Raw genomic sequence first — 14,247 nt, 5'->3', positions numbered from 1 at the left:
GAGTGGCCCAGCCCCTAAGCTAGCCTTGAGCCAGGCCCATCACCCGGCCTGCTCAGTGGACCCTATGATCACTCGGCTACACAGCTGATGTCTCCCAGACTCTTCACTAAGACGACTAGAAGCCACTACATTACCGCATTCCTGCCGTAAGCTCTGGACCTTTGCACTGGATTGGCTATAGTGGCTAACGCCCTTGTCCCGAAGCTAGCACAAGTTAGCCTCGAGCCAGGTGCATCTCCCGGCTAGCAAACAAAATTACTCCAGCTACAATACCTCTTTTGCCAGTTGGCCTGGACCCTCTGTCGACACAGAGCCCCGCCGATCCATCACGACTGGTCTGCCAACGCAATTCCGTCAGATGTGCCCTCAACCGGTCTTTGCCAGACGTCGGTGACACCCTTGTCCCGAAGATAGCACTAGTTAGCCTCGACCCAGGCGCGGCTCCCGGCTAGCATAGTAACGACTACCTAATGGCTTCCCTGGTTCATATATTGCTGTTCACTGGTTCATATATTGCTGTTCACTGGACCCTATGATCACTTGGCTACATAGCTGATGCCTGCTGGACTGTTCATTAACCTTTTCTCAATAGGGGGTGCTGTTTTCACTTTGTAAAAATTTCGTTCCCAAATTAAACTGCCTCGTACTCAATTCTTGCTCGTACAATATGCATATTATTATTACTATTGGATAGAAAACACTCTCTAGTTTCTAAAACCGTTTGAATTATATCTGTGAGTAAAACAGAACTCATTTTGCAGCAAACTTCCTGACAGGAAGTGAGAAATCTGAAATCAGGCAGTCTGTTCTAGGGTCAGTTTATTAATTTGCATGTGTTCTATTGGTCGACATGCACTGCATACGCCTTCCACTAGATGTCAACAGGCAGGGAGAGAAGAAATGTAGTGTATAACTTGATCTGAGGTTGAATAAGAGCTCTTGGCATGACGTGACACCAATTTCCTGTTTTCTGGAACGCGCGAGAAGGGACCGGGTATTGCCTTCTGAAAAGCTGTCGTTATAGACGGCTAATATCTCCGGCTTTGATTTTATTTCATAAATGTGACTATCATCGTAAAGTATGTTTTTTCAATATAGTTTTATTAGATTATTGACATTTTTTCGGGACGTTAGGCGTGTTGCGTTGTCTGCGTTTGTTGACGATGGAGAGCTTCGCGCCACTTCGCTAGTGTGCTTGCTAATTCAAGAGGGGAAAATGCCATTCTAAAACCAAACAAAGATTGTTCCCATTCCCGTCACATCATCATTTATCACTCCAGTGTTAATTTGCTAAATTGTAATTACTTCGCTACTATGGCCTATTTATTGCCTTACCTTCGTACTCCATTTGCACACACTGTATATAGATTTTTCTATGGTGTTATTGACTGTACGTTTGTTTATGTGTAACTCTGTTTTTGTCACACTGCTTTGCTTTATCTTGGCCAGGTTGCAGTTGTAAATGAGAACTTGTTCTCAACTGGCCGACCTGGATAAATAAAGGTTAAGTAAATATAAAATTATAATACAAAAAATGTAGCAGCAGTATAGACCTAGTCTGTTCATTATATACATGATGTATTGTTACACCATGTAGGAGCAGTATAGACCTAGTCTGTTCATTATATACATCTAGATGATGTATTGTTACACCGTGTAGGAGCAGTATAGACCTAGTCTGTTCATTATATACATCTACATGATGTATTGTTACACCGTGTAGGAGCAGTATAGACCTAGTCTGTTCATTATATACATCTACATGATGTATTGTTACACCATGTAGGAGCAGTATAGACCTAGTCTGTTCATTATATACATCTACATGATGTATTGTTACACCGTGTAGGAGCAGTATAGACCTAGTCTGTTCATTATATACTTCTAGATGATGTATTGTTACACCATGTAGGAGCAGTATAGACCTAGACCAGACTAGTATAGACCTAGTCTGTTCATTATATGCATCTACATGATGTATTGTTACACCATGTAGGAGCAGTATAGACCTAGTCTGTTAATTATATACATCTACATGATGTATTGTTACACCGTGTAGGAGCAGTATAGACCTACAGTAGCTAGCTACTTATTTAGATGTAGTATAACTTAATGAAACTGCCTTAAATATGCTGTGGTAAAAAAAAAAATCTTCATAAACAGCTCGTCAACCACCTCGGTAGCTTGCTAGCCAACACAGCCGAAAGATTCAAGCTATTTATACGCTTTCGGTGTATATTAGCTGCTGTGTTTTAGACACACTTAGGTCGTATCTACTTGTTAACCTATTTAATTTAATATTACGTTATTTTGTATTAGTCAGCTATAGTAGTTGGCTGGTTAAGTTAGCACTAGCCTAGTTGCTAATGATAGCTAGCTAGCTAACATCCCCGAACATGAGCTCCCTAAACTACTCCCCTCCTGTTAAAGAAGAGGCGGTCTGCTGGACGGAGAAAGAAGCTCTGGGGCTGAACATTGTCGTGAAAGAGGAGAAGGAAGAGGAGGATGTCACAGTTAAACAAGAAGTAGAGGATGAGGCTGTTACAGTGAAAGAAGAAGAGAAAGACGTTTCAGTGAAAGAAGAGGACGCGTTCAGAGTGAAAGAGGAGGAGGAAGTTACAGTAAAAGAAGAGGAGAAGGATGTGAAAGAGGAGCAGGAGATTACTGTCACATTGGAGGAAGAAGAGGAGGTTGGAGATCCGTTTAACCCCAGTAAGTACCGTCTCTGCAGTCGTTGAACCAATATGCAGTAAAGGGGTTCTACACTTTAATGTTGTTCTGTAGGAATGGCTGGAGCTACACTGTTAACGTGTAGAACATCAAGAGTGGACCATCAACAAAACGTTAACAAGTGATAAAATGCATCCAATAACAATACCTGAAATACTGTAGTCCTCAATATCAAAATGTGTAAAAAGGGGAGTGGTCTGAACTTAATGAATGCACTAGGGCACTTTCGATTGGTAGAAATGTTATAACGTGTATTTTTCCATATATAGACATGCCCCATGTGTTTTAATTAAATCAACTATATGTACTGAACTGGTCTGATGCTTTAAGCACGCTGTTTATTAAATAATTAAGACCCACAAATGACTCGGGAGCCAGAGATCAAGATAACCTAACCATCAGAAAGAAACTCTTCCTCCACCCGCTGCTGCTGGCCTTCGTAAATTCTGATGTTATGCTCCTATAGTTTCTGGTAATAAGCTACAACAGCAGTCGGCGACCTTTTCCATTCCATCCATCCTTTGGGTTCCTTTTGGCAAACTCCAAGCAGGCTGTCATGTGTCTTTTACTGAGGAGTGGCTTCCGTCTGGCCACTCTACCATAAAGGCCTGATTGTTGGAGTGCTGCAGAGATGGTTGTCCTTCTGAAAAGTTTTCCCATCTCCACAGAGGAACTCTGGAGCTCTGTCAGTGACCATCAGGTTTTTGGTCACCTCCCTGACCAAGGCCCTTCTCCCACAATCGCCCAGTTTGGCCAGGTGACTAGGAAGAGTATTACATTTAAAAATGATGGAGGCCACTGTGTTCTTGGGGACCTTCAATGCTGCAGAATTGTTTTGGTACCCTTCCCCAGATCTGTGCCTCGACATAATCCTGTCTCGGAGCTCTACGGACAATTCCTTCGACCTCATTGCTTGTTTTTTTCTCTGACATGCACTGTCAACTGTGGGACCTTATATAGACAGGTGTGCCTTCCAAATCATATCCAATCAATTGAATTTACCACAGGTGGACTTGAAGATACAGTTGAAGATACATCTCAAGGATGATTAATGGAAACAAGATGCACCTGAAAGCAATTTTGAGTCTCATAGCGAAGGGTCTGAATACTTATGAAAATAAGGTATTTCTGTTTTTTACCTGTTTTCACTGTCATTATGGGCTATTGATGACACCCCTCTGAAACAAGATAGCTTAACTTCTCACGAGTCACCATCCCGGATCCGGGAGCACCCCCCACAGTAAAAAGCTGACTAGCATAGCCTAGCATAGCGTCACAAGTAAATACTAGCATCTAAATATCATTAAATCACAAGTCCAAGACACCAGATGAAAGATACAGATCTTGTGAATCCAGCCATCATTTCTGATTTTTAAAATGTTTTACAGGGAAGACACAATATGTAAATCTATTAGCTAACCACGATAGCAAAAGACACAACTTTTTTTTCTCCACCATTTTTTTCCTGCATGGGCAGCTATCACAATTTCGACTAAATAAAGATATATATAGCCACTAACCAAGAAACAACTTCATAAGATGACAGTCTGATAACATATGTATGGTATAGCATATGTTTTTTTAGAAAAATGTGCATATTTCAGGTATAAATCACAGTTCTACATTGCAGCTGCAATCTGAAATAGCGTTGGAAGCAGCCGGAATAATTACAGAGACCGACGTCAATTACCAAAATACTCATCCTAAAACATTTCTGAAAAATACACAGCATACAGCAAATGAAAGACCAACATCTTGTGAATCCAGCCATCATTTCTGATTTTTAAAATGTTTTACAGGGAAGACACTATGTAAATCTATTAGCTAACCACGTTAGCAAAAGACACCACTTTTTACTCCACCAGTTTTTTACTCCATCAGTAGCTATCACTAATTCGACTAAATAAAGATATATATAGCCACTAACCAAGAAACAACTTCATAAGATGACAGTCTGATAACATATTTATGGTATAGCATATGTTTTTTTAGAAAAATTTGCATTTTTCAGGTATAAATCATAGTTTACCATTGCAGCCACTATCACAAAACTCACCAAAGCGACTAGAATAACTACAGAGAGCAACGTGTATTACCTAATTACTCATCATAAAACATTTCTTAAAAATACACAGCGTACAGCAAATGAAAGCCCAACATCTTGTGAATCCAGCCAATATGTCCGATTTTTTAAGTGTTTTACAGCGAAAATACAATATATCGTTATATTAGCATACCACATGAGCTAACATCACCCCAGCATTGATTCAAGGCAAAAAGAGCGATAACGTTATCACCACCAAAATATATTAATTTTTTCACTAACCTTCTCAGAATTCTTCAGATGACAGTCCTGTAACATCATATTACACAATGCATATAGAGTTTGTTCGAAAATGTGCATATTTAGCATCACAAATCGTGGTTATGCAATGTAATCTGTCAAAACATGGCATGCATTCTGGCCGGCGCCATCTTGGAAAGGCACCTAAGTTTACGATTATTTATCGATTAGATTGACTAAAAAAATACAGGTTGGACAGCTAATGAAAGATGCATTGGTTATTAATGCAACCGCTGATTTTTTAAATTAACGTTACTAGACATACAGTGTGCGTTACAGCCAGACTAGTGCCGCAATAATGGCCGACAAAATGCGTTTAAATTTTTCCACATAAATACGGAATAAAATCATAAATAGCTCTTACTTTTGGACGAGCTTCCATCAGAATCTTGGGCAAGGTGTCTCCAAAAGAATCGTTGCTTTGTTGTAAAATGTCGTCTTCAACTTCGGAACTAGCAGCTAACAATTGCTATGTGGCCACAACATGTCCAAATCCTCAAACGCAATACTACGAAAATTCCGAAAATAGCAATATACTCGCATAAACTGATATAAATCGGTTTCAAATAACTTCGTTATGATTTTTCTAACACCTATATCGGATTAAATCACAGACGGATATATCTTAGGCCGATAACGAGAGCTTTTCAGCATGCCATTCTGATGTCCTCTCTTGCGCCTTGGCGAGCGTCCAAAAGAAAGGACATGTCACTCCATTGCCTTTTATAAACTCTGAGAAATACGTAGAGACTCCATTCCACTTCTCATTGGTTACTGACATCCAGGGGAAGGCGGGTGCAGTTCATTTCGATCCATAGGGCACACACAGAGCTTTAAACTGATCTGAGAACAGAGACTATTTTTCTGACCTTCGCATGTCCTGTCATGATTTTCGCTGTAGAAAGAGTTCTGGTTCACCCACAGACATAATTCAAACGGTTTTAGAAACTAGAGATTGTTTTCTATCCAATAGTAATAATAATATGCATATTGTACGAGCAAGAATTGAGTACGAGGCAGTTTAATTTGGAGACGCAAAATGTCGAAGTTGAAACAGCACCCCCTGTATTCTCAAAAGGCTAACCATCAGAAAAACTTCTTCTTTAGCCTACTCCTCCCGCTGCTGCTGGCCTTCGTAAATTCTGATGTTATGTGTTAGGGTTCGTTCCTTACGTCCTTTTTTGTCAATCATTGGTTCATTGGTGAAATTAGCATTATGACAATATCTTTAATTAAATCATTCAAAACCTTGATTAATGCAATTGCAGACAGAAGTTGACAAACAGGAACATAGCACGCATGTTTCTGAGTAAGTTCTGCCCCCACCAATGGGTATCCAGTGGTTTTATTAAAACCTTAAGTCGCGCCCTGGTGATGTCACTGCCAATATCATCATCCTCTACTCCTGGGACCAAAACCATGCCTACAAAGCTGTATAAACAGGCCCTTTATTGTTAGCTAAACACATAGCAGTAAATGTCCCCTTCCCCCAGTTGACCCATTGTGGAATGTTTACCTAGTCTTATCTCATTCACTCCCCTGTTCTGTCTAAGGGCCTCTTTATAATGAGGCAGAGAGAGAACAATACTAAACTTCTACAATGACTATATCTATTGTTAATCAGTAGTCTAAAACCCTATAAATGTAAGGAGGGAGGGGTCTTTCAACCCCTCCCCTTCTATTAATAAAACATAAACATAATACAATTTTTTCTAATACATCAAACATTTGGGTACAACCCCTTTTATGACCCCTAGGTGAACCCGACATATGCTCCTATAGTTTCTGATAATAGGCTACACCAGCAGTCGTTATGCTCCTATAGTTTCTGGTAATAGGCTACACCAGCAGTCGTTATGCTCCTATAGTTTCTGGTAATAGGCTACACCAGCAGTCGTTATGCTCCTACAGTTTCTGGTAATAGGCTACACCAGCAGTCGTTATGCTCCTACAGTTTCTGGTAATAGATTACACTGGCAGTCGTTATGCTCCTATAGTTTCTGGTAATAGGCTACACCAGCAGTCGTTTTGCTCCTATAGTTTCTGGTAATAGACTACACCAGCAGTCGTTATGCTCCTATAGTTTCTGGTAATAGGCTACACCAGCAGTCAGCAACCTTTTCCATTTGGTGCCAATTTATCTGACCATTTCTACTGATCTGGTGCCAGTTAGGATTTTCATATTCACATTTTACTGGAACAGTTTCATTTAATTTATAATAGTAATAATTATTATAATAGTCTTTATCTCAACATCATTATCTGTGATTAATCTACATTCTATCTAAATGAAAATTATACAAATCTAAAAGTAACTTTTATTGCCATTGCCAACTATGTAAAAATAGCCTACATGAAACCAACAAACAAAAAACATTTGCAGCCTGCAGGTAGAAAATATCCCGATTTTAAAAATAAATATCCTATAAATCACATTGGCTGTACATGGCCTGTCAACAACGAACTTGAAACATTCTATCAACTATCAACTGGGTCCTCCAAAACTTGCAACATTGTATAAAATATTCTGGGCACTCAGTTTTCCCGGGCCAGTGAGTTCTGGACAGACACATCTGTCGTCTATTTGTGCAAAGGATAAGAAGTAATCAGGTATTTTATAACATTTCCACTGGATCAGAGCATTACGTTTTTCCCTTTAATGCTGAGTGGTTATCGAAAGGGCGAGAGCTGGAAATAATTTACAAATACTTTGAGCAACTATTGTCATTCGTAATGGATTCTAATAAAAATTAGTTGGAGAAGCTGAATCATTTTTTTTTTGAGAAGCTCCACAACTCATTAGTGGTGGTGCGTTAAGACAATCTGAAATACTATCAGACATCCCCAAATGCGCACATTTATAGGCCTTAATTTGCGCTCAGGGAAGGAAGACTAGTCCTACTTCTATATGTGTAACCAGGTAGACTAGTCCTCCTGCTATATGTGTAACCAGGTAGACTAGTCCTACTTCTATATGTGTAACCAGGTAGACTAGTCCTACCTCTATATGTGTAACCAGGTAGACTAGTCCTACTTCTATATGTGTAACCAGGTAGACTAGTCCTACTTCTATATGTGTAACCAGGTAGACTAGTCCTACTTCTATATGTGTAACCAGGTAGACTAGTCCTACTTCTATATGTGTAACCAGGTAGACTAGTCCTACCTCTATATGTGTAACCAGGTAGACTAGTCCTACTTCTGTATGTGTAGTCAGGTAGACTAGTCCTACTTCTGTATGTGTAGTCAGGTAGACTAGTCCTACTTCTGTATGTGTAGTCAGGTAGACTAGTCCTACTTCTGTATGTGTAGTCAGGTAGACTAGTCCTACTTCTATATGTGTAGTCAGGTAGACTAGTCCTACTTCTATATGTGTAATCAGGTAGACTAGTCCTACTTCTGTATGTGTAATCAGGTAGACTAGTCCTACTTCTATATGTGTAACCAGGTAGACTAGTCCTACTTCTGTATGTGTAATCAGGTAGACTAGTCCTACTTCTATATGTGTGACCAGGTAGACTAGTCCTACTTCTATATGTGTAACCAGGTAGACTAGTCCTACTTCTATATGTGTAACCAGGTAGACTAGTCCTACCTCTATATGTGTAACCAGGTAGACTAGTCCTACTTCTGTATGTGTAGTCAGGTAGACTAGTCCTACTTCTGTATGTGTAGTCAGGTAGACTAGTCCTACTTCTATATGTGTAATCAGGTAGACTAGTCCTACTTCTGTATGTGTAATCAGGTAGACTAGTCCTACTTCTATATGTGTAACCAGGTAGACTAATCCTACTTCTATATGGGTAATCAGGTGTGCGTCCTTACTCAACATTGACAGGAGTGTTTCAAACGAAAGAATGAATAAACTGACGCATCTTGCGGGGTAAGGTCTGGGTGATCTGCCATGGGTCGTTTCATTTAGTATCCGTTTGGGTCGGCATGGGGAATGAATCTATTTCTCCATAGTATGTTGTACCGAAGTTGACCGACTGTAAGGAAGTGTAACTTTGACTATAATTACTGTTTCCTCAAGGAGGGAAACGAGGTACAACACCTGATTGGCCCCACCCCTTCCTGGGTCGGTGAAGAGCGGTATTAAATTGAAGGAATAAATCCAAGCCTCACGCTCATCACCTGTGGAAGACAGGGATTCCAGGAAGGCGTGGATAACATGTGGATTTAATAGTATGTTGTACCTAGTTTCCCTCCTTCAGGGAACAGTAGTTATAGTCATAACGTTACGCTTGTCATATGATGAACTTCAACTTAAATACTGGATCTTGCAGTGGGACAGTTTTTTGTATTCAGATCTCTGAAATGCTCTCTAACTACGTCACATTTAGTGTCTCCTTATGTTACGCTGGGAAAACAGTTTTCAATCATTTCAGAGTTTGCTAAATCCAATGGTTCTAACCGAAAGTCCCCTTAACTTTATTGACAACACCCAAATGGATACTGTCATTAACGTGGTTTTTCAATAATTACACATCATTCTTAATACTGTAGCTGTTTAGTTAGTCACATGTTCAACTATCATCAGCTGATCCAGGAAATCATTTTCTGAATGACAGTCAAATGACAAACATCACAACATGCAACAACAACCAAAGTGCTTCTTCATTCATTACTCTGGTAAAGACAGTTATGCCGTGCTCCACGTTGGATCCAACATCACTAACAAATTGATGTTTATAGTGTTATTGTCTGCTTGATTTACAGTAGGGTCTCGTTAGTCTGTTTAGACACAGAGATACTTAGCTCATAATGTGTAGAGAACTGTTCCTTGATGGATAGGCTATTGTACAACACACAGAGCTATTTTCCTATATTTGTTGTTTGGTGAAGTTATGGGTCCTACAGTAGGTCTATGTTGTTTTTAGGTGAAGTTATGGGTCCTACAGTAGGTCTATGTTGTTGTTAGGTGAAGTTATGGGTCCTACAGTAGGTCTATGTTGTTGTTAGGTGAACTTATGGGTCCTACAGTAGGTCTATGTTATTGTTTGGTGAAGTTATGGGTTCTACAGTAGGTCCATAACTAGTGGTTTCCTCATTACCAGATATACTACATCCATAACTAGTGGTTTCCTCATTACCAGATATACTACATCCATAACTAGTGGTTTCCTCATTACCAGATATACTACATCCATAACTTATGGTTTCCTCATTACCAGATATACTACATCCATAACTAGTGGTTTCCTCATTACCAGATATACTACATCCATAACTAGTGGTTTCCTCATTACCAGATATACTACATCCATAACTAGTGGTTTCCTCATTATCAGGGAGGAGTTTCTACAATCAAGTTGTGTTGCATCGCCCTCGTGCCACAATTTTAGCAAACACAGAAAGGGTCCTATATTGGAGACCAAAAGTCGTCTGGCACACTGCTTAGAGTTGAACATGAATAACTTATTTCTAGCCTACAATCCTTGATGTTACTACTAATGTGAAAACAAGACAAAATATGACTGTTCTTGCTCATTTTAAGACGATTGTTAAATAATTTTAACATTCATTACAGACATCAATTGTTGTACAACATCATGGCTACTCTGTTGGCATCACCTTTTACAGTGGATTACCGCTGTTGTGGGCCTTTAATCATCTGTCTGACTTTGTTGTTCACACAGGAGAGATACTTCACTATCGTGGATCCTCTGGGGATCCTCAACAACCTCATGATGCTGAAGAGGCAGAGAAGAGTCTCTCCAGATCAGAAATCCTGCAGAGATCCACAGGGAAGAGAACTCACTGCTGCTCTGACTGTGGGAAGAGATTCACCTCGTCAGGCATTAAAATTCATCAGAGAATACACACAGGAGAGAAACCTTTTAGCTGTGGTCAATGTGGGAAGAGTTTTGCTGCATATGGGACTCTGACTCAACACCAGAGAATACACACAGGAGAGAAATTTTATATTTGTGATCTATGTGGGAAGAGTTTTGCTGCATTTGGGACTCTGACTCAACACCAGAGAACACACACAGGAGAGAAACCCTACAGCTGTGGTCAATGTGGGAAGTGTTTTGGTCAATCTGGCCATCTGGTATTACACCAGAGAACACACACAGGAGAGAAACCTTATAGCTGTGATCAATGTGGGAAGAGTTTTGCTGCATATAGAACTCTGACTCAACACCAGAGAACACACACAGGAGAGAAATCTTATAGCTGTGGTCAATGTGGGAAAAGTTTTGGTCAATCTGGAGAGCTGACTCAACACCAGAGAATACACACAGGAGAGAAATCTTATAGCTGTGGACAATGTGGGAAGAGTTTTGCTGCAACTAGAACTCTGACTCTGCACCAGAGAATACACACAGGAGAGAAGCCTTATAGCTGTGGTCAATGTGGGAAGAGATTTCTTCGATCTGGAGAGCTGACAGTGCACCAGAGAACACACACAGGAGAGAAATCTTACAGCTGTGATCAATGTGGGAAGAGTTTTACTAGATCTGGCAATCTGACTATACACCAGAGAACACACACAGGAGAGAAACCTTATAGCTGTGATCAATGTGGGAAGAGTTTTAGTCAATCTGGAGAGCTGACAGTGCACCAGAGAATACACACAGGAGAGAAACCTTATAGCTGTGGTCAATGTGGGAAGAGTTTTGCTGCAACTAGAACTCTGACTCAACACCAGAGAATACACACAGGAGAGAAACCTTATAGCTGTGGTCAATGTGGGAAGAGTTTTGCTGCAACTAGAACTCTGACTCAACACCAGAGAATACACACAGGAGAGAAACCTTATAGCTGTGGTCAATGTGGGAAGAGTTTTGCTGCAACTAGAACTCTGACTCTGCACCAGAGAATACACACAGGAGAGAAGCCTTATAGCTGTGTTCAATGTGGCAAGAGTTTTCTTCGATCTGGAGCACTGACAGTGCACCAGAGAACACACACAGAAGAGAAACCTTACAGCTGTGATCAATGTGGGAAGAGTTTTACTAGATCTGATAATCTGACTATACACCAGAGAACACACACAGGAGAGAAACCTTATAGCTGTGATCAATGTGGGAAGAGTTTTAGTCAATCTGGAGAGCTGACAGTGCACCAGAGAATACACACAGGAGAGAAACCTTATAGCTGTGATCAATGTGGGAAGAGTTTTGCTGCATATAGAACTCTGACTCAACACCAGAGAACACACACAGGAGAGAAACCTTATAGCTGTGGTCAATGTGGGAAGAGTTTTGCTGCAACTAGAACTCTGACTCTGCACCAGAGAATACACACAGGAGAGAAGCCTTATAGCTGTGATCAGTGTGACAAGAAATACTCTGATAAAAGTTCTCTGATCAAACATCAGAAAATACATACATGAAGGAATTGTTTCATGATATCAATGAATTAATGTCACATTGTAGAATGTTTTTAACAATGTAGAAGGAGTATTTTTAGGAATTTCACAATGTAGAACCCTAAACGTTTGCCCCATTCAATTGATTTCAGCCTTGGGAAAAATCCAGGCTCTTGAAAGAGTACTATTTATGTTATTTAACAAAAAAGTGACAATAAAAGAGCTGTGTTACACTTACCATGTTGGTGACCCACTTGAATCAAAATGCAACACCTCAAAATGTAGCGAGCTGTTTTCTACAAGTTGTCCACTAACCAGGGATGTTCACATTATTCCCAGATTCCGTGTGGTTTTTGAGCTGTTAGTTTTAACAGGATGTGCAACCTCATCTCCCTCCTCTTGCACAAATGATTTCAACATGATATCGATGAGTGATTACAAATAAGTGTTGCGTTCCTTTGTATAGTGACCCCTACATTTAAATGCATCACTCCAAAATGTAGCTGACTGTCTTCTGCAGGTTGTCCTCTAACTAGTGAGGTAAAATATATTTCCCATTTCCATGTGTTTTTTTAGTTGTGTTAGTTTCAACAGCAAGTACAACCTGATTTCCCCCCTAATCGATATCAGTGATTTATTGCTACTTGTCAAAACAACAGCGTTTTTGGTGCTTGTGCAGTTTATAAGGTGCTTGTTTAAGTAATATGATTATTGTGGCAGATGTTTGTGTATATAGTACATTTTATGTTTAGGTTTTCAATTTATCACAAACTGTTTCTGCATTTGGACTATTGATTTGGACACGTTTAAACTGTGACATTGGGGATATCCCACCTAGCAAACTGTGACATTGGGGATATCCCACCTAGCAAACTGTCGTTGAAAATAAGACTATGACCGACGTACAATATAAGTTTGGTTTTACTTGAAAGTGTAAAAAACTATTTAATTTCAACGTACTTGCAGCTTATACACATGGACGCAGTATAATAAATCGGTCTATAATCAATTTTATTAACAATCCTAATAAATTGAGTCATAAATGTAGGATATATTTGTTGTCTTAAGGGGGAAGGTGTTACAGACTTTGGCTTTTCCATTTATGTTTTGAGGTTGGACTTTAGCACGTATAGCTTGTTAGCACGTATAGCGCGTTACCACGTATAGCTCGTTAGCACGTAGGACGCACTGATTGGTGTCACCTCGTTAGTCAGTATGTGTTACACCTGTGCTGGCTTGTCCATCTCGTTAGTGGGAAGGTGTTTCACCTGAGCTGGTCCAGGTTCTATTTAAGAGTGTCTGGCCCAGTGCTCCAGTTGTCTTGATAGATGTGGAGAGTCAACACCTTTAGTTGCTCCACCTTTTTGGTTTGCTTCCTTTAAGTTTGGTGTGGGTTTTTCTTTTGTTTGCCTCTTCTTCGGCAGATTTAGTGGGTCTCATGGTGGGTGTCTTTTAGGTCCCAGTTGTTACTAGTCAACTTTCAGTGGACACCCCCATAGTGTCTTTCAGAGCCCCTCCTAAAACCCCACCTGTTTAGTTGTGGTTGTTGTCAGTGACTCTTTGTTAGTTCCCTCTTCTGTTTAAGGAATATTTCTGGTTTTCTTGCTGGGGAATGTCACAACAAACAATGGAGTCAAACAAGCTGATATTTTGGGTCGGATATAGAATCATATTGTTAATATTTTAATCAATGGCATTTCCATAGGATGCTCATTAGTCTTTCAGTTGTTAGTCTTCTGTTTTTTATGTTGTGTACTAAATATATCTGTTAATTTTCATTGTTTTTTCCTGTGAAGCCATTGAGTTGCATCCATGTCTGAAATGTGCTGTATAAATAAAGCTTGATTTGAACATA

General features: G+C 39.9%; 1 protein-coding gene across 2 annotated transcripts in view; it reads left to right on the top strand.

The window, feature by feature from the left end:
- The window catches only part of LOC139547843 (zinc finger protein 271-like), an 87,604-nt gene extending 73,357 nt beyond the window's left edge, over positions 1–14,247 (top strand). For both annotated transcript variants that reach the window (XM_071356974.1, XM_071356983.1), the window contains exon 2: positions 10,714–14,247. In XM_071356974.1, the coding sequence (XP_071213075.1) occupies positions 10,714–12,416 (1,703 nt within the window). In that variant the 3' untranslated portion in view covers positions 12,417–14,247. The remainder of the gene's footprint in view (positions 1–10,713) is intronic.

This window comes from Salvelinus alpinus, chromosome 2, assembly GCF_045679555.1.
Source record: "Salvelinus alpinus chromosome 2, SLU_Salpinus.1, whole genome shotgun sequence".
NCBI lineage: Eukaryota > Metazoa > Chordata > Actinopteri > Salmoniformes > Salmonidae > Salvelinus > Salvelinus alpinus.
Note: the sequence above shows the minus strand (reverse complement) of the source record. Positions and strands in the feature narration are given on the sequence as shown.